Here is a 21,209-nt window from a genome sequence, read left to right as displayed (position 1 = left end):
CCCTGACACCAGGCTCAGAATCCTCTTTTTCATTCTGCACTTTGTAAGCACTCTGCATATTATTTGCCCCATAAATTCCCTAGCATGCACCACTGATGCTAAATCCCTCCACTTTGTTTTTTAATGCTGCGCTGTAACAAAACGCTCCGCCATAATCAACAAGGGCAGCCGAGCTTTTCACACATTAATAAAATATCAAATACCAAAACTGCAGAACCAAACCAGAGGGGCAAAGAAATGAGAGCGAGCACCCCGTTACCAAAAGTTCACAGGTTCAATCACTTGGAGCTACTCTGCAGACCAGCATCAGATGAAATGTGTAACTGATGCAGACAGAGTACTCTCCAAACTGTTTTTTTCTGCTCTGCCACTGAATCCAGAATTTAATTATTTTTACAGTTAGATTTTTCTTGGAAAGGTTTAGAAGTTTACTGGGAATTACAAACATTTATTTAAGACTTTTAAACAGCAGTTGCTCACAGTTTTACATTTCTATTACAAGACTTTACTAAACATACATTCATATATTATAAATGTGTGTTGAAAGTATCTACACTGGCTTTTTTTATTCATTTAGTTATTTTTTATAAAGTGGTGACAAATGCCATTCCCTAACGTCTAGTTGACATATTCAATAAGGTTTAACTGAATATGAGTGAGGTTGATTATAAAGGGCCGAAGCTGGCAAAATAAATAAAGAAATAAATAAAATTATCAATCAATTAATATGCCATTAAATGTACCAAAAACGATTACAAACAAGTCTAGGTTTTAATTCATAACAGAAAAATGAAATAGGTAAGTAAATAGTGGAATTAATACAACGTTAAATAAATAAAGATGCAAATTAGCACAGAAATACTTATTTAATGAATGCCTACATTTATTTTCAAATTTGTTGCGACATTTAAGAGCACTTTAATTAACTTAACTTATATCTTTAATTGACTTATCTTGTCATTTATTAATTTATTCACTTTCAGCAGCTTCCATCCTCCACAGTTTAATGTCTGGCTGTGGTTTTCCTCACCTGGTAGAACTTGTGGGTGTGCTGTCGCACAAAAGAAGCGTTGACGACCTGACCCTCTGCCGTGTGGACTACAATTAGCTCCCCCACCTCAGGAGGACCGGTGCGCAGGCAGTCGTGACTCTGGAGAAGGAGGGAAAGGGAAACAGGATGTAGATAAAGGGGAAAGTAAAGGACGCAGACAGAAGAAAGACAGGAAGATAACAATTAAAGAGATCTGCATGTGTCATTTTACTGAAGAAGACTGAACTTTCTACTTTTACACAATTCAAACAGTTTATTTTACAGTGGTGGACTATTTGATAAAGTTCTTGCATAATTTAACAGGTTAACTTTTTAAATCTGACATGGTCATTTTTATAGATGTCCTTTGACTTTTGATCTTAATATATCTGAATTAAATTGGTTTCATGGGTGTTCAAGAGTTTCCCCTTTACAGACATGCACACTTGATGCCAATACAATGCAGTTTGGAGCAACACAAATAGTACAAATGTGTTATTTTTTGCCAATTATATTTGAATAATCCTGTATACTGAGGTCCCCAAACAGTCTTGAAATTGCAGAAATTGTGTCTGAAAAACTGGAAAGCTGAGACTCTTTTATTCATGTGTGTTGATGGTAGTCCCAATAGTCACATTTCATTATAGTTAGACCATTTTATAAACTTGACCTCACTGTATAAAATTACCTGTTGTGACCATTAGGATAATCACAGCCTCATGAAACTTTACAAACACAAACTAAAGACCTAGCACATTTAGAGGATGTACTGTATAGCTTACCTAGGTATATTGACAATACTGCTTTTCTTCCGTTTGCAAAACAGAATTGCTCGCCAATCGGCAAAAATACAGAAATCTGTCTAAAGTTTTTTAACCAAATCACAGCATGGATTCGCATGATGTTCTTCGAGATCTTGGTGTGTTCATGTGATCGGAGGGGTTTTTGACCTAGATGATGTACACCACTTTTATGTTTCATCTACTGTTGACCAGCCATCTAAAAATCTCCTGTCTCCACACCTACAATTCTTCATGAAAGATGCTGGCAGCAAAAGCATTAAAAGGTTATTTAAAATCACATAGAATATTTCCTCCTGGCTGTAATAAAAGGTTATTATGATATGTATTGTAGACAGATGGATGTCTAACTGAGCTGTAAGAACACTCACCAATATGTTTTCTGGGTGCAGGTTGTCACAGTACGAGCCGTCGTCAAAGTTGACCTCGTAGAAGGTCTGCGTTGCCATGCCGATGATGGTACAGTGGTAGTACCAGCCATCACTGTTGCGACCGATCACCCTCTGGCCCAGGTTCAGACCCTGCTGGCCTTTAACTGCTGTCCGAGGCTGGAGGGAGAAAACCAACACAGAGAATTTTTATCATCCAGCTCACACTGCAATCAGCAGAAAAATACTGAAAGGCTAACTTCTGATTAACTGGAAGTCAGTGTGGTTAAGTTCAAAACCCAAATGATTCAAACCTGAATAAGGAGAGAGACTCAAGCTTGAATTGACACAAAACAAGAATGGTGTCAATATGAATTTAGCTCAAACATTTTTGGCATTTTAACCCTTTAAATGCCAATTTGATTGCACAATGTCACTGATGTTTTTTATGAAAAAAACACAAAAACTAAAAATGCATCAAAATCAATTTTGTTTAGCCTTTGACATATCCAAGGCTGTGATAAAAACCAATGCCCCAGCCAAAAAAATATTTATTACGGTATATGGAAAATCACTAAATTTTTTTGTATTTTTTCTTTGAAAAACAGTGACATCGTATCAAAAATATTTGAATGTTTGGTAGTTTTGAGCAGGGCTGAAGTTGTTCAATGGGTTTATGCAGAAAAAAATTGAAAAAATATTAATCTGTAAAGTTTTTATAGCGTTTTTTCGGAGGTGGAGATTTTCAGCCCGAAGGGTCTGAAAGGGTAGTAAATTTGTACACAGTGTATTATAGACCCATTAGAAAAAAATAAATATCAAAATATATCAAGAAAGAAATCCTTCTTCCAAAAATCATGTCATTTGCAGTATCACAGTCAGAATTATTGCCAAAACAAAAGTGAAAAATGACAAATATTGCTGGAAATGTCCACAGTGGGCACAGAGGGTTGAGTAAGTAACTTTTGTGATTTTAATTTGACAAAAACACACTAACGGCTGCTGGTGGCTTATGTTTCTGTTGCACTGACCTTCACAGGGGCCCTTTTATGCCGGTGGCAGGTAACAGACACCACGTAAGGCCAGTCGGCTGGCGTCATGATAACTCCGGCGATTTGGGCGCAGGTAACATGGAAGGAGGTGGCACAGTTCTCGTATGAGCACTGGATGCAGGCGCCGCGGTTCTGATTGGCTGTCTTCCCGTGGCAGAACACACACTTCTACAATGAAAACAGAAAATCAAGACTTTGGTTGGTGATTCAGCGTAGAGATTAGTGATTTGTATTGTATTTTATTCTCTTACACAGACATCAAAGTACAGTTCTGTTATCACAACTGAAACAACACAACAACATTCTGGTTGCTGAGCAAACGCTGGTGTTCACAATTACAGATCCTTTCTCTGAAGCACAAGCACACTTGCTGTTCCCACAGTGGAAATCTGATCATGTTGGAGCTTTCACCACAAGAATAACATCCTACTGAGGCTGTGACAATAGAATAAGTAAAAGCAATGAGGAATTGTCAAAAGTCTAAGCGTCAAATTGTTAAACAACGACTGAATATCATCTATAAAGAAAGTCTGTGCCTGACCTCCTAAAAATGTATCCACAAAACATCTCACTCTTCCACACACATCCTCAAATTGCATGAATTGTTGGACATCTTCTGAAACAGCAGTGGAGCAAGGAACAGGAGTGTAACCATCTTCTCCTCCCTCGCATCTTTGATTCTGTCTGCTACTCTAACAGGTTTCTACTCATTAAAAATATAATGGATGTTTTCAGCTTTGCACGCAACATGCTTGTGCAGTCATCAGTGTCAGCAGCTTGGTGAGATTCTCTTCCAGCCTCCACTGAAAATGTCAACACTTTCTTAAAGAACAACTTGTTAATAACAGCTGCCTGAACCGTCACCGTGACATTCAAAACATTTTTTTCAGCCCCCACTCCCCTCTTCCTGCATCCTTTTTGGTGTCTTGCATCACTTGTTCAACTCCTACTCTTGCACAATCACACAAGGAATTTCTATTCCCCCTTGGAGCACTTTCCCCTTCGTTCCATCCCCACATCCTGACTGTGAAATTAACCACCAGCCAACCAAATCTCTGCCTTTAGCCGGGAACTTCCTTACCGAGACACTTTGACATGGGCCAACCTGCATACACGCAACCCCACAACCTTCACTCTTCATTTTCAATTCAATTTGAGTCCTTCAATCCTTCATGTCTACCCCCACTCCTTGTCTTTACACAATTGTTCCTCAATTCAGGTGAAAAAACAAGGGAAAGAGATGAAAAAGTAATGAGAAGCAGCATATGGGGGAATTTGACCTGTCAAACTGAGTTATCCTCTAAAGAAGGAGATCATGTTTCAGAAACACTCCTTTCAAAATAAAATCATGAAGGTATTACCTGCCAAAAATACATTTCATGAGACAAACATGGAATTATATAGTGTATGTTTTAACTTGAGACAGCATGCTTTGATCCAGACTCGGCCACAAGCAGCTTTGACAGTTTCCTCATCTTATGTGACTGCTATCTTTCTGTGTACTTGTTTTATTGTGATTATCCATCATCACACTCCATGTCTTACCAGCCTCCTGCTCCTGACACATCACACTGTGAACAGCTGTAGCGCAGCGCATGGCCGATCAATACTAAATAAAAATTCTTTATTAAAGTGTCAATATTTCATTTTTGGACCGGTGGAGGAAAAACACTTCTCAACAGATATTTCACTGGCTGGTATCACAGGCAGGCGATGACATAACACCAGAGCGGCATGAAAACAATCTAGCACCAAATAACAACAGTAATGTGTCCATGAGTTTGTTGATAACTCATTCTACCTTGCTGTCCGTTTATGTATTTAAATTACAATTAAAAATCTGCAAGACATTTTATGTATTTTCCCCGCCACTTTAAAAAAAAGTTGCTCTGTTGTCCTTAGCAGACAAATATGTCCCTTGAAAACTGCCATTAAATTAAGTAATTCATTTTTTTATTTATAAAAACTGTCATTAGTCCTACATCAAAAATATTCATCCATTTTAAACATTAAAATGCCAATTTGTTGACACAATATTTTTATATACCACAGAACTGCACAGCTTTCTCATTCTAAAAACAGCTGCATTGTACATATTTGTTATAATACTATTTTTATTGAATGCTTTATATTCTATAACTATGTCCCTGATTGTTGTGGTCTTTGTCTTTGATTGTTTCCTCTTAATATGTTTATCATATGTACAAAAAACAAAGATAAATTCCATGTAAAAACCTACTTGGCTATAAACCCATTTTGTGAGTCATATTATTCAAAATTTTTGAGGAATAAGGAATTATTACTATTACAACACAGCTTTTGCTGCATTGCATCAAGCTCTATGATATGCCATAATACAGCAGCAATAACCCTCATAGAAACCAGGAAAATATCATGTATTTACCCACAGGGCAAACATGAGAAAATGGCTCAATCTGGTAGACAAAAAGTAGAAAAGAAAAAAAGCCTGATATACTAAAATACATGATTTTATGCTGTAATGGCTTAGGGATAAAAGACTGAGGTTAATAGGGACATTTTTGTATACAATATATTTTGGATATACATATAGTTTATTACAGACTTTTTACAGTATCTGGTATTGAACTACCAAAACTTGAGGGGACAAAACAGCCCCTTGCCAAAATATATGCTATATGCTTTAAAACAGCCCAAATAATAATAAAAGAAAGCTGAAAATGTCCCAGGCAAGAAACAAAGGGTTTAACCTCCATTTGTAGAATTGTGGGTTCATCTTCTGATGGCATATAAACATAGCACACCAATCCACAAAATCTGTCCTCTGAAGTAAAAAAATAGGACCAATATGACCAATAATTAGTACAAGAAGTGATAAAATTATTGTCATTGTTTGTGTGTTGTTGCTTATAACAGGTGTGTTGTTGCTTATAACAGGAGAATGGACCAGGGAACACAGAACAGTTTTAAAGATTGTATGATTTATTTAAGTGGCTTGCTTTTCCAAGCTCGAAGCTGTTCTCTAACAAGAACAGAAATCGCAGTGCCTCTAGGTACAAGATGCAACACTTCCCCTGGGAAAAGTGCATTTTTGAGGAATGCACAGTGTTTCTGTGGCTGAATTCTCAAATAACTAAAAACAAAAGCAGCTTGTGTGAAATCTCTCCGTCCCCGGAAACCAAATGTTCAAAGATGGGGGGGAAAGCACGGATTGCTGAACACGGTGCAATATTAACTCGTTTCCAAGAGTGCGTGTTCACATTTGATCAGCCCAGTCATCCGAATCATTAGACTGCAGAGCTTCTTCTCATGGTCTTTTAAGAAGAGATGGAGGAAACCTGCTTCGACAGCACTCGGATGCAAATGTCACCCAGCTTGTCTGTGATAGATTATTCAGAGAGATGGGGGGAGGGATGGGGTGACATTATTTGTAGATTTGTGATAATGCACCAGCAAGCACTGTCGCTGCCTGTGAAGTGGGATCATGTGAATGGAGGAAGAGCGGAGACTGGGAGGGAGGGATGGAGAGAAAGGAGGGAGGGATGGGACAAGTGGGGCTCAAAGATGCGGCAGCAATGGGGAAATTGTCTCCTGCCCACGGGATCGATGCAGTTCATTTGGCGCAGTGAGAAATGACAGCTGATTATTCAGCCATTCCCTCCAGCACATGCATGTTTCACCCCATGTCCTCTACAGCTGGGAAAAACACCATCTATCAATCCACCAGGGAAGGAGAGAGGGTAGTGGGCAAAGTTATTATAATTAACGAAAACTAAAGAAATAAGGAAAACTAGAATTATAAAAACATTTTCGTTAACTAAAATAAAAATACAAACGAGAGTTCTTAAAAAAACTAACAAACTGTATTTTGTGGTTACAAAACTCACTTAAGTAAAGTTAGTTTAAAGTGAAAATGTCCTTCGTTTTCGTCTTTTTTCAACTTTTTTTCATACATAATCTAGTGTTTCTGTCTCTCCACCACTGAGTGTGTGTTTTCCTGCTTTGTGGACTTCCAGGAGAAGCGAGAGTGAAATTACCGTAATGACACCATGTTGGCTGTAAAGAGAAACTTCTCAGCTTTCAGAAAACATTGGTATTTTCCCGATAGCGTAAACCGTTTAGTTATTATGGTAAAGAACCAGGAACAGGAATGTGACTGAAAAGAAGGTCTTGCTTGGGTTTAAATGTCGACCCTTTGCCTCTCTGATATGACACCATACCATGACACATGCAGAAACTTCTGCTTCGTTACTTACCAGATTCTTGCGTGTCTCTGGAACGGCACTGACGTCCACCGGCTCCCTCTCAATGGCATTGACGAAGCGAGCTTCTGCTACAGCGATGGCACAGATGACGTGAACCCACCTGGTTACAGAGAGACACACCATAAAGAGTTTTACTCCAACCCAGGTTGAATAACTGGACATATACGGCTTACTTTACAAAGTCTGTTCATAAAGATATATGCAAAACTAGACTGAACATTAGGAAATGTGTCATAAGTTATGTATAGAGTACTTTTAAATCTAAGAAAACTGTATCTGAGAAATCCTCTGTAAACAGAAAGTCAATAACATGTAAATTATACTTCTGTCAAAGTGAGTTTTTTTAGTTGTTTACTGTGGAATAACATTTGAATATGCCCTAAGACAGGGGTAGGCAACCTGTGGCTCTGGGGCCACATGTGGCTCTTCAGGCCGTCTGCAGTGGCTCCATGTGGCTGGGACAAAAAAATGATACCAAATGAAATGTCTTTTCTATTCTCTTTAGATTTTAATTTTCATTGATGTTGGTGTAGGCCCAAAATAATTTGTATTCCTGAATTATAAAAATGTGTTGCTTTCCAGCATTACATTTTATGTTACTGTTACATTTTAGTCAACTAAAATGTGAACCATAGAGTAATAAAGTCTACGGCTCTGAATTTTGCCAACATCAAGCCTAGTTTTGAGGTTTTCCCTTCAATTCCAAACCACCTGAGATATTTTTGGTGTCCAGTTTCTCATTTGCACTTGGGTCCTGGCTGCATTCTGACAAAATCATACTAATAAATGCTCATTATTGTTTATTGTTAATTGTTAAAGGATCCCCATTAGTTCTCACCAAAATGGGACGAGCTAGTCTTCCTGGGGTCCAAAAAAAATCACTTAACAATGATAATGTAAAAAAAATTAAACATTGTAGACATCATTAAAAATAATCAGAAATTATTCAAATCAGTTATTAAATTCACAAGTATTACATTCATTATACGATTCATACAGTCCATTCCCTACTCAGATATTTAAATAATGCATTCTCAAATGGTACTTGAAAGATATTTTGCTATTCAGCTTATGTATATTCAGAACATTATGACCTATTAGTATTATGGGTAGGTTCATTTAGACTTAGTAGGCTGTTTCATCTTCATAGTAAGGCTCAAAATAAGGTATCTGGCTCCATTATGATATTTTTCTCTTTTTTTGGCCAACAATGGCTCTTTAATTAGTAAATGTTGCCGACACCTGGTCTAAGAGGTTCTGATACTAGTGATACTTTGCACACATGATAAAACTGTCACAATAAAACCCTGGCACATGCTACTAACCGGTTGTCTGTGGTAGTCTTCAAAGCTCCTCCCCGCAAGTTACAGAGGCAACACTCCTGAAAAACAGGAAGCAAGTGAGGATTGAGTTCAGACAGTGAGGGAATGAAAAGACACCTGCAGAGCTTTCATATCTTGGCCAAGATGGTTGTTCATATTTCTACTTCTGGGGAAGATTTTTGTTTTTCATAATATCGTGCTGCTACTCACCACTGTCCAGGCTCCTGCTGCACACCTGGAGCACATCCAAGAATCACTGACAGAGTCTGGCTTCACACCGTAACAACCTATGAGACAAAGATATTAACACATTCACATATCTTTCCCAGAATATTTTGCATTTAATGTTGCCAGAGTTGCCTCTCGATGAAGTTTATTTATTTTCCATGGTGACTTAAATATCATCAGTGAATTTATCATCAATATCTATTTTCTTCCGACTTGCTATGCACTTGTGAGACCAAATCAGCTTGTTACCATTTTGATAGCACTTCCTATATAACCTGCGCAATATTCTCGTCACCATCTCTAATTTGAGCTTCTGACTGACAGGGTTTGTACGTTTACGTCACACCTAGACAGGTCTGAATGATTTTTAGTTGAATGCCCGTTTCAAAACAATGAAGAGCAAAGAAACGGGGCTCAGAGCTTCTGTTTTTGACAGCAGTTCTTTCTGCTTCATGTCCTCTTATCAATAGCAGCGCTGCTTCCCCAGCTGAGTTCAGCTTATCCCTGGATGACTAATGAACTGGCCTTTTTGAAGGTGCACTCCAGCTTTAGGGATAATAAGAACCCAGGAGAGTTGGAGTGAGTGTGTGTGGTGTGTGTGGTGTCTTACTGACTGAGCACATGTCCACATGTCCATGCTGTCATTTGATTGCCTCACACAAACATCCGCACATGCAGACATGTAAAAAAAGATATATTGCTCCTATTTAAATTACTATTTTATTATTAACATACTTAATTTTTTCAACAAAAACACTTGCTCATTCACTCACACACAAAGTTAACAAGCTGCCTGTCCTTTCACGCTCTGCTTTGACAGAAGTCGTATTCCCTTAAAAGTCGACTTTCTCTGTGAAAAATGTTTAAGTGCGGAAAGCAGAGTAAATAAGAGCTGGGGAAATTTACAGTGCACTCCCTTCAGAGAGGCCTTTGCGTTGCTGGAGTGGCCTCTTAGCTAGTTTAACCCGAGTCAAGGAAAGTTAAACTAGGAAGCCTCACTGAGCGCAACGACAGGGGAATTGAGCAGACAGATTGTGCTGCTGTAGTGGAGTCTCCTCTCTGTGCTTCCCATTTTTCTTACACTATTGTCAGGGGTATGAGTGAAAAAAAGAAGTTGTGAACAGAGAAGAGTGGTGAAATGCCCAGTAGAGTCTGTATGTGAAGCTTGTCAGTCCGTGTATGGGTTTGTAGCTGGCTGAGACCAAGAGTGTCATAAATCAAACGCTGCAGTGTTCCCACAGCTGGGACTCTCCCAGCTGAACACTATCAAACATCTTTTCTCCAAAAGATAACAATCAACAGAACACAAAAATGCTTCCTCATTTTGAAAATCTAATCTCACAGCTAATAAACTCAGCCCTGTCTCATATCCATAAGGATATACTGTCCACCTATGTATGTGGATCTAGTGATGTAACCTACATTTTTAAGCTATAGATTTGTGGTTTAGGCTACTTTTACATGATGACAGTCTGAACAGAAGACGCAAAAGTGGCATCGCGTTTTCACTTTTTATTCTGCGTTTGGACGAGTGTTTTCAGGAGGAAATCTGCGTGCATACGGTGACGCTAAAGTGTGTGAATGTGATTGGGTATGCATGCCAGGCGGCATCACTTAAAGCGATAAGAGCATCTTTGGGCATGTGGAAGTTTTCACGCCACGCATTTTCATCAGCTACTCCTTCCACAAAGTTCTCCACCATCCACTAGATCTCCCAGGTCTCGTCCAAAGCCGTCTGGCTCGCCTCCGACCAATTGGTGCATCCAAAATGTGATAGAGGTAATTACAGATCCTTCTCTGTTCACTAATACTATCTGTACATATCCTGTACATTTGGTGGAAGGACTCCTGTTAGTTTATTAGAGCTGCCAGAGCAGCTTGAAGGTCCGACGCATGGAAATAATCCACATTTGTTTATTTTCCTGTACTGGAGCATGTATGTGACGTAAACGTGTACGTGAGCAGATCTGAGCAGAGTTTTGTGTCTTGGCAGTATAGACGGACATGCTACGGAGGAGCGGATTACAGTTTTACACTCTGGAGGGTGGTTTCAAATTGTTGCATTTTTTCAGCCCCAAAGACACCGTCACGTCTAAACGAAAGGCACTTCCCATAAAATATTTTGTCGTTTTTACCCGCAAACGTCCTTGTGTAAACGGGGCCTTAGTTGTATGTTTGCAGCTAAAGCCCCCTCCTCGAACTACTTGATTTATTTATTTATTTATTTTTTTAATTGCAAAAATGTTAAATTGCAGATAAAGACCAACTTTTAGCATCATTTGAAACCTGAGTAAAACTGATGATGCTCACAGTGGCTGTATTCATGCTTCCTGGAGCTGTCTCAGTGTAAAAGCTGTTATCAAATTCTCTTTGCCAAAAATCTTCCTGCAGCTGCAAGTGTGCAAAAATCTCCGGGCCTGAAAAATGAATGTTTTTCTCGACTGGCCACTTGAGGCCGGCACCAAAAGCAAGAGACAATCCTCACAGACCCCCAGGGTTAAAATGTCTAACATTACAGCAGAAATCAATCTGTTTACAGCCTGGTATAATTTTATAATGGTATAATTACAATGATTTAGGTCTCTATAGCTTCTTTTCTTGTTCATGACAACTGTATAAGGGATTCATTTATATATAACCCATTTAAAATACATTAAGGCTTAAAGTCATACATAAATATGGGAGAGCCGCTTTGAGTGACAGGCCGGTGCGGTCACAGGTGGCGTGTTTCAGCAACCAGGCTTCATTCTGCTTGCCTCAAATCCATAGGAGTAAAGTGGAGTCAGGTACAACTATATGTTGTGCTCAGATTTATCTTAAAAAATAGTTTAGATGTTTAGGGATAAAACTTTAACTTCCCACTGCAATCCAAACTCTGCTCACTATGTTTGGACCCGACGTTACTCAAATACGGCCAGCATCCTTTGTTGCTGTATTGAGAGATTTACACTTACTGGCATGAGCCTGCATGTGGCAAGATGAACAGCAGAGCAGAGGACTGGTTCCATCCTCTCCGATGTGATAGTTGGTGGGTGGAGGCTCCGTGTTGCCTGCACCAACGCTGAAGCACATCTCTGGGACCAGTGGACGGGTCAGACAGGAAGGGGAGGCTTGCTGGTTGTCATTGGAAACAACATCTTTGTGTGGCTAGAAATGCCAGAGAAAGAAGACAAAACAGTTAGTGGATTGTATGGCCTTCTATTACTTTTACCACTAGTTCTTCACTGACACATGTGCTTCTGCTGCAATGTGTGGTTGTACCTTTGAGTAGGGACAGAAGAGTGAGCAGATAGCGCAGTGTGGTTGGAGTGCTGCCACTGCAGCATTGAAGGCCTTCTCTGCCAGGAAGTTGGGCGAGTGATTCTGCCACAGGTGCTCCTGTTTCTTCATGTCACTGTCCAACGGCATCGTGGGGGACAGCTCTGTGGGGGAAAAATACATTGTGATGTGCTGTTCCTAAACAAGACATCCATAATATGAAGTAAATAATGCACACTGAAGGGATGTTGGACGATTCATTATTGGTAATGATTTTATTTTCTCTGAAATGCATGTGAAGCATTTTTGGGAAAAGCACAAGGATGTTTTTAAGAAGGGAGCCCTTGCCAAGAGACACAAATAGCACATTGTGTTCCAGACAATAACAACACCACTCCTGATATAATTGGCTGATGAACACAAATAGCACCGGCATCAGCAACTCGCTGTTGTGGGCCTGGAATCAATTTTGCAGTGAAGCCCCCTGAAGCTAGTGATCCAGACCGTTTGTTAAACCTGGACAGAAGGCAGGAAGAACTCTTCACAAGCTTGCCATTTAGCCCTCTCTTTTCTCCCTCCACCAGCCGTCTCTTTCTCCTTGTTCCCCATCCACCCTTCTGAAGGACATGCCCTGAGCCGGGTCCCCTGCTGCCAACTTAAAGTGACTTTGAAAGCAGGTAATTGGAAGTCATGATCCCCGGATCAATAAGTGTCAGTCAGAAAATGAAAAGGAAAAAGACAGAAGGGAGGGGAGAGAAACAAGGCCTTGCAGCCTTGATTTCATTATCCCCACAGGGAGCTTTAGTCCTGCTTGTTTTTCTTTCTCTGGATCAATAATCAAAACAAAAATGGTGTCTTCTTCATTTTAAGTACTGTGTTGGAGAGGATGAGTGAGATGAATAATGAGAGGGACAGAGGGAAAAAAGCATGGCGATAGATGAATAATGTTCAGTGTCAGGGTTCAACTGACATGGTCACGTTTGCTAAATTTGTGTGAATGATCTCCATCTTTGAAGAGAACTCACTATAATAATATATGGACTAATATAAACTGTTACAATTCACTTTGCTCTACCATATTTTATTGATGCCAAAAAATAAAGCATCACCTGAAAGTGCATTTCCCAAATGACAAACAGATTGAACAGGCGAAAAATGTTATCCATAAATGTGGTAGAGTTAAAAAATAAAATGTATATTTACACCCTCAGGGTTAAATAAACAAACAGAAAGCCACACACCTTTGTCGCTGCTGGGGTCTTGTTTGAGGATGGACAGAGGGGAGCGCTTTGGAGGCTTGCTGAGTGGGTGACGGCGGCTCTTTTTCACCTCTGTGGGCATCTTCACCTTGGAGAAGCATGCCTGACAAAACATAAGATTCTTTCTTATTTTTTTTTTGTTCAGTGTTTTTTAACAATGTGCGGCAGGAAATTGTGACATCATTTTTTTACATTTTTGTTTTGCCGCAAGCAAGTAAATATAATATATATATATATATATATATATATATATATATAATAAAATGATATGAATTAAGTTTTGACACATTTTTTTTCTACATGCAGACTAACTTACTATGCAGTATCACATTAATCATGAATGACACACCTACGTTAACCCTTTAACTGCCTGCTCAACCATATGGCAGAGCACATTTTGAGTAACCATATCTCAATGAAGGAGTGCTTAACTGAAATCCACCCCATACAGCCTTCTCTACCACTTGGCTGAGGGATGTTTTTAAAAAAAAAAAACTGCTAGATGTCACTGTGTCTTTAAATAGTTTGCCTCTTAGTCCCGCCTCCAACCAGGAAATCAGAAACAAGAAAATCACTCCAGACATTTAGCCTGTTTTTGGTGAAATTTTTAAAGGTAGGTCCATTTTTTTGACATATATTGTCAAACGCCTTACTGAATAGAATAATGTTAAATGATTCCACAAAAAACTGTAATGAATGTATAATATATTTTTAAAAACTATCTCAACCAAACGGTTGATTTAGCACTTTATGGTTAGCTTAGCGGTAGCAAGCTAATGTCATTACAATGAACTATGTGCTATGAAATAATAACTTCTGATCATTCATTGCTGCAAATATGAAACATTTAGTGTTATTCCATCATAAATATGCTGAAATAATTAATTAAGTATGTCGTTTTTGTCACTCTCTGAGATGATTTCTAAGTAAATATGGTAAATATATAGAATAAATGTGGAAATCATGACTATCAGAACTAATTCCATTTTTAACAAAATGACAAATGATGCTATACTAATATTTTTACCATTATAAGAGAATACATTTTTTTTTAATGATTATTATTTTTTATTTGTTTTACAATTACTAGATGGATACAAAAAGGGGTTAAAGGGTTAATATTCTTTAACTTTCTCTTTATTTTCAGGTCAGCCAGCTTCATATTTGTGCAGTAAAATACTAACTGTGGCTTGAAATTAATGTGAATGTGCACTGCCCTGTTGGGCACAATAACACGTTCCAACTCAAAGAGAAATCTAATCAGTGAAAGCTGAACAATCTAACCTGAGTGGGGCTCACATCCAGCTTGCTGTCTGCTGGGATTTCACTCCCTGGCGTCAGAGGGTCTTCTCCCTCTGGATGACTAGTGGTCTTTGAAGTCTTGACGCTGGATGTAGCAAACTGCCTAAATGCTTCCTCAAAGCCAGTGATGGCGCTGGGGATATTTGACATCTTCTTCTGTTTTTTCTGCTTCTTTTTCTCCGTGTCCTCTGTCAGGTTTGGTGGTTTGGCATCTGGTTCTTTTCCGGCAAAGACAAATAAAATAAAAAAAACTTCAGAAGAGTAGTGAAGGCTGTCGTGGCAAACAGACCTGTTGCATCTAGTTAGGGTGAGATGAATGGCAACACAACAGTTTAAACTATTATTTATTGCTTGTGAACAAGAGCCCCAATGTATGCCTAAGGCAAGACAGACATGAGGAAGTGCTTACATTGCAGCTGAAACTATTGACTAGCATCGCTCTTTGATACAAACAAGTGCAAGCTTATCAGCAAGGTCAGAGCACAGGCTACAGCACTCTCTCCGTCTATCCTTAAAATGCTTTTTCTATGTGAGCTCGGCTGCTCTCTGCTCACACTCCTTACATGGCAACAGTTCATGCAGTTGATGTGCAAATTGGATACTTTTACACGGACACACAGGGAGGTGTCTAATTCTCACAGGCACAAAGAGAGACTAACACTTCTCCAGGCTTTTTTCCCTAACCGATACCACTCTCAGGTGTATACTTCATTATGCACATACTTCATTATATTTTGTTTGCTACATGCATTTAACACCATTATTCCCATAACACCAGTCATGGCTAAAAAAAAAAAAGAACTATGAGGAAGGTGTTAAGGTGATAGACTGCATGAGGTACTGGGATTCGGCTGTGATGGGGACTGAGCTGAGACATGATGAGTTTTGAATTTGGAGAGTTCCATCTTGAATTTTTAATCGAGTTGAGTTTTCCGTATTTCATGCTGCAGCTGCAGAAGTTCTACAGAATATGCAGTAACACTCCTTTGAAGTAAAATATGTCACATTTAGGCATTAAAATATTTATATACGAGTAGACCAAAGTTACATATTCTCTTAATTTGTGTACTGACATTATCCCAAATATTCAGACCAGGGAAATCAGTCATTTTCATCAAGGAAGTGCTCTGTGACTACAATTTGCCTATGCGTCAGTTGAGTGGTTGTCGGTTTAGATCTTGGCATGTTTATATATATATATATATATATATATATATATATATATATATAAATTATTATTTTTATTTATCTTTTGACCAGATGAAGGATTTTAGTCATCAGACCTTGCAAAGAAACAAGCTGAGCAACTGTTTGCAGCAGTGTGTTGGCAGCTCTCTGCCACTCTGCCGAACAGCATCTGAGAAAAACTGATTTTTAAGGTGTAAATGCTTTATTCAGTGTTTCTACTGTTTATAATCACTGTTTGTTTTTTTTTGTTTTGAAGAGGAGGAAACCTAATTTGGCAAAATTTGTCCCAGGTAAAAATCTCACAAACAATGAACACTGGAGGAATTCTGACAACATTCTTCCGTCTTTTGTTACTGTTTTGATTGAGCTGTAGCAGAGGAAAATTACAAACTGCATATTTAATTCAACTATTTTGGTTTTTATTGTCCACAATAATTGAGTCCCATACACAGGAACAAAACGCCTCATCTTTATGCATTTACACAAACAAACTGCAATCTGGTAGTTCTCATATTGTCCTCACCCTCTACACCTGGAGTCTCTGCTGCTTTAGCAGCCGCCTCTGCAGCCTCCTGCTCCTCACGCTCCATGGCCTCCAGGGTCATCATGGCCTCTTTGGCTAGACGCTCCTCTCTCTCCTGCCTCCGCTGGGCCTCGCGCTCCTCCACTTGACGCTGGTACTCGACCGCATTTAGCTCAATGCCTTCCTCGGCCAGCACCTTAACCTCCTCCAGCTTCAGACGACGGAACTGCTTCATCTTCTGCATGGCCCTGGGGTGGCACACAAAGACCAGTACATAATTAAATGAATATATTCATGACACACATTCATTTAAGAGCAGAAGAAGCTCATATGTAGAGAAACCAACAACTTTTAAATGCATTTAAGTTACTTGTGTACAGATTTCAACAGGGAAACATCCAAATCAAGACAATTTATGCAGTTTTATCTCCCACCTTCGCAAGACATTTGCTCTGTGGTTTACACGTTGCTCCCTCCAGCGCTCTAGTTCAGGGCTGTTGAGCACAGTGGCCTTAAGGTGATCCAACACCGTGACGTCTTTACCCTGTTTCCACAGCTCGTAGCGATCCGGCTGCAGGCAGCGCACAAAAACGTCCATGGAGATCTTCACCATGTCTTTACGACAGGAACACTAAAGAAAGACAGCAGAGAAGGAACAGAAAAGAGGAGAGAACAGCTGCAGGTAAGGTGTGAAGAAAACTGTACGTTCCTTTGTAAATAAATAAACTCCATGGTGTAAAATAAAGGTGCTTGGACATATGGAGCAGGTGCTACAGATGACATTTTCACTGATTTAGAATCCCTGAAAAAAAGAGAAAGGATTAAGATGGTAGGGAACCGTGTCGCAGAAAAAAAAAAAATCACACTTTACAAAGAGATGGTTCCTGAACGTAATTTATTATATCTTTGTATTTACATGAAGAATCTGTAGTTTTGTTAGGCACTCTGCCAAGAACATGTCTTTATCCTCCCTCCTGAAGAGGTGTTACTCTTTGAAATGAAGAACATTATCAATTTGCTCCGTTTCTGCTTTTGAGATATACTGTTTGCAAATTGCATTAATTAAATTTGATACACCCGACAGAACTTGATTTCACCCTAATTAAGGCTACAATATGAAGGGAGATACAATAGCATGGCTGTATTTATGCAGCCAGTGTATGAGCTTGACAACAGAAATCATAGGCATTTTTAATAATATTGTACATATTACTAAAGTGAGGTGTAAGAAGAGCATTATGTGTATGAACAAGTGAATAGACTTGTTAACTTATCTAAACCTAGCACAACATCTGTAACCATAAAGACAGTTGGTATACAGCAAAAGTGGTGATGTGTTTAGTTTAAAGTGCAGCATCTGGTCATTTTTAAAGCAAAAAGGGCAACTAATGTTGAATGATAGTAGCAGGGCAGAAAAGGTTTAGATGATACTGTCCATCATTTTTATCCCCAACTCTGTGAGGCCAGGAGTGTATGGTGGAGGGGCCAATAATTGGTGTCCCATGAGGACATAAATTTGCATTAAGTTAAAATATGGTGGTGAGTAAAATACGGCAGGTAATAAGACTCTGGCAAATGTGTTACTGCGTAGATGGTAAATGTGGCAATGCGGAGCTAGTTCAGAGGTAAATGAGAGTGATAGCTGCACCTCAGCCACACCTCAAGGTGTCTGCACAAAACTTCATAATGACTTTACGGGTCAATTAATCATTCAGCTGACAGGAGAATGGAGGAGCTGTAACGGGAAATCTCAATGCTGAATACAATGGCAGGTGCAGCAGAGAAATGTTTAGGAGTGTAGGAAACAAAAGTAAGGAGATGAAAGAAACAGAGAGAGAGAGAGAGAGAGAGAGAGAGAGAGAGAGAGAGAAATTTCCTTTTCTGCCTTGCTTGCTGCGTTACATTCTGGCCCTATTATTTCCTGAGCTGTACTGAGAGCCTTATGTTCAATTACTGGAAACACAGCAGCTCACCCTCCCCAGCAAAACAATATCCAGCCTACATCTCATCTAGACACCACTTGACAGACGGAAACATTAAAATATGATGTCGGGTGGAGGGTGTTTGAGCGGGAAAGTGGGAGGGCAGAGAGGGGCAAGTGAGCAGGGTACAGCTGATTGTTACCATGATGAAACCTTTAGTGGAAACAGCAACATGCCAGGAAAGCACAAAACGAAAAGATAAACATTGCTCTCACGCTGATTGTACTTGACAAAATGGGCTATTTTCATTTGTAAAAAGGATATAAAGGCTCATTTTGTTTTTATGAAACTATTAAGAGGTTATTGAGATTGTTGCCATCCTCAAGGGCCAGGACAAGTTACACTTTATTATCATATGAAAAATTAATGAGAGGAGGGAAACAGATTTGGAGATGCACAAGATGTGGGAAAACAAAAACTGGCCCTGAGGCAGGCAGTCAATGAGCCCTGAAGTATACTTGGGCTCCTAATGAAGCTAAATTGTTGGAGCCACAGAAAACCCAGAGCCTGGGGACTCTCTATGGATCAGTAGACACAGTGCATGTGCCAAGTACTAATAACAAAACTGGGTTTTTGTCTGACCTGTCTGACCCCACCCACAGTGGCTGGGAAAATTTGATTACTCTAAATTCACTGGGCCTGCCACTTTCAATAATGTGGGCAGAATTAACTGGGAAGATGATCCAAATTATGGTTATATTTAATGATATTAATGATAATATTCATACCAGCAGCAATGCAAATTTGTTTTATCACTTGTTCAATAAAAAGTTAGAATAGATTTGTGCAGGCAAACTACAGGGATCCTATTGACCAAGAGCAGCAGTCTGTCTCCGGTAGCATGTTGTATAGCTTACACCATTGGTTCCAAACCTTTTTCTTGAGGGAGCCACATTTTTACCATTGTAAACTTTGGCGACCCCCCCCCCCCCCCATTGTCCATTGCTTCTATGAAGCCGAACTCAATGTGACTTTCATGGTACCCTCTATTTTTCTTTTTGAGATATTCAGCATTTTCGTCTCCCTGACACTTCACCATTTTTCCATTAGCTCTGTGTTTCTGTTGTTAGGTGAGGTTACCGCTAGGTGAGGTTACCTGTGTATACTGCTGGAGGGATGTTACACATGTCCTTATTCTCGTGATTTAGCCTTTATTTTTAAACTTTTCTATAGTGATTTTTTCTATTTAAATAAATGAATAAACGTTCAATGTAGCCCTTATTTAGTTGTTTTTGTCCCACTAATGAATTAAATGCTGACTCATCTATATTTAACACATTAGATTTATTACATCCATAGAAAATCAAGAGGGCTTCGCGACCCCCCGTGTAAGTAAGAGGAAATGGATCTGGTAAAGGCGCCTTTGTCATGGTTAAAAGGATGTATAAAGTATGAAAGTCATGGTTTGGACTACAAACCCTCCGTGTTGTTGTTTATAATCCTCATAAGTATAGCAACAACTCATACGTTTTGAGTATTTCTGTTCCGCATAATGTGATTGGTAGACGCCTTTATTGGGGAACAGAATTACATTGTTTTTGCATTGCAGAATATTTGTATTCAGTGTGAAAGCACAAACAACAGTTCAAATAAATATATTGAAATGCAAATTAATCACACGAAAGAAAAAAAAATACCCCCCGGTGTGTAAAGGCCCTAAGAATTAAGTATAATTGGAGAGCTAATTAAAATTAGTTAAGATGCAAAATGCAGAACATACTGCACAGCAGGGCTGTGTATCATCCAGCTGCTAGTGCTGTTTAAACCTACTGTGAAAATGAGACAAAAACTTATCTGAAGCCGTAGGTGCTGTGTCTGATTCACAAATGTTTCAAAGTTTTTTCACATGCTGTGGTGGGAAAAAAACGCTGACCAAGATGCAACAACGACTAAATTGCTGTAATTTTTCTCACCCTCCCACTTATTTCTTTCTCTTCGTTTTCTCCAAAAGTACACCCCCAATCAACAACAGCTGCTTAATATGCTGAATAGAAAGGGGGAGATTTGAATAAACAGTAAGCGATGTAGAAATGTTCATTAGTGAGTGGTGTATGGCTGTAGACTGTGAGCATAACAAACAGTATATACAGCTCTGTAGTGCTGCATCTATCCCCTTTATGTTTATGTTGCACCAAGTTTTCTGTTGCAAATGTCAGCAATATCTCTGCTGTAATGAAACAGTGTCCACTAATCTCACTCTCTGGCCAGAAGCCTCTGTCCTTCATTACAATATGGCTGCCTTCTAATGGAAGTGAATGGCAGCAAAGAACACTGGGCAATACATAGCTTGCCTTGAAACTAAAGTGGTGAATAATCATCTTTTCCTTCAATTATACAAGCATAGTTTTCTGGCAAACTATTGCATATTTGAGCATTTTTCTGTGGACACCACTTGTCCTCCACTGTATCCGATGTTTCGTACAAGAGCAATCACACTGCATTTATCTGTTTAATAATGCAGTGAGTCTACCACACAACTTAAAGATTTTCCTTAATGGTTATCATGGACATAGACATAATGGGCATAAAGCAAATAGCCTAATAAAAACTCAGTATGTCCATTCACAGCATGTCTGGGTTAACCAAAACATGTCTGCAAACTTTTTTTTTTTAAAGACAGTGAGTCTTCTGCAGTTCACTTTCAAGATGAAAA

General features: G+C 39.1%; 1 protein-coding gene across 1 annotated transcript in view; it reads right to left on the bottom strand.

Annotated features, from left to right (window-relative positions):
* Positions 1–21,209, bottom strand: part of kdm4b (lysine (K)-specific demethylase 4B) — a 60,404-nt gene that overhangs the window by 5,231 nt on the left and 33,964 nt on the right. The window contains exons 9-20 of the mRNA XM_059341914.1: positions 17,009–17,205; positions 16,575–16,822; positions 14,846–15,081; positions 13,544–13,664; positions 12,306–12,466; positions 11,999–12,191; positions 9,027–9,103; positions 8,820–8,875; positions 7,486–7,594; positions 3,230–3,418; positions 2,202–2,378; positions 1,031–1,150 (exon numbers count right to left, since the gene is read on the bottom strand). Of these exons, the coding sequence (XP_059197897.1) occupies positions 1,031–1,150; positions 2,202–2,378; positions 3,230–3,418; positions 7,486–7,594; positions 8,820–8,875; positions 9,027–9,103; positions 11,999–12,191; positions 12,306–12,466; positions 13,544–13,664; positions 14,846–15,081; positions 16,575–16,822; positions 17,009–17,205 (1,884 nt within the window). The remainder of the gene's footprint in view (positions 1–1,030; positions 1,151–2,201; positions 2,379–3,229; positions 3,419–7,485; positions 7,595–8,819; positions 8,876–9,026; positions 9,104–11,998; positions 12,192–12,305; positions 12,467–13,543; positions 13,665–14,845; positions 15,082–16,574; positions 16,823–17,008; positions 17,206–21,209) is intronic.

Source organism: Centropristis striata, chromosome 9 (genome assembly GCF_030273125.1).
Source record: "Centropristis striata isolate RG_2023a ecotype Rhode Island chromosome 9, C.striata_1.0, whole genome shotgun sequence".
NCBI classification, from domain to species: domain Eukaryota; kingdom Metazoa; phylum Chordata; class Actinopteri; order Perciformes; family Serranidae; genus Centropristis; species Centropristis striata.
Note: the sequence above shows the minus strand (reverse complement) of the source record. Positions and strands in the feature narration are given on the sequence as shown.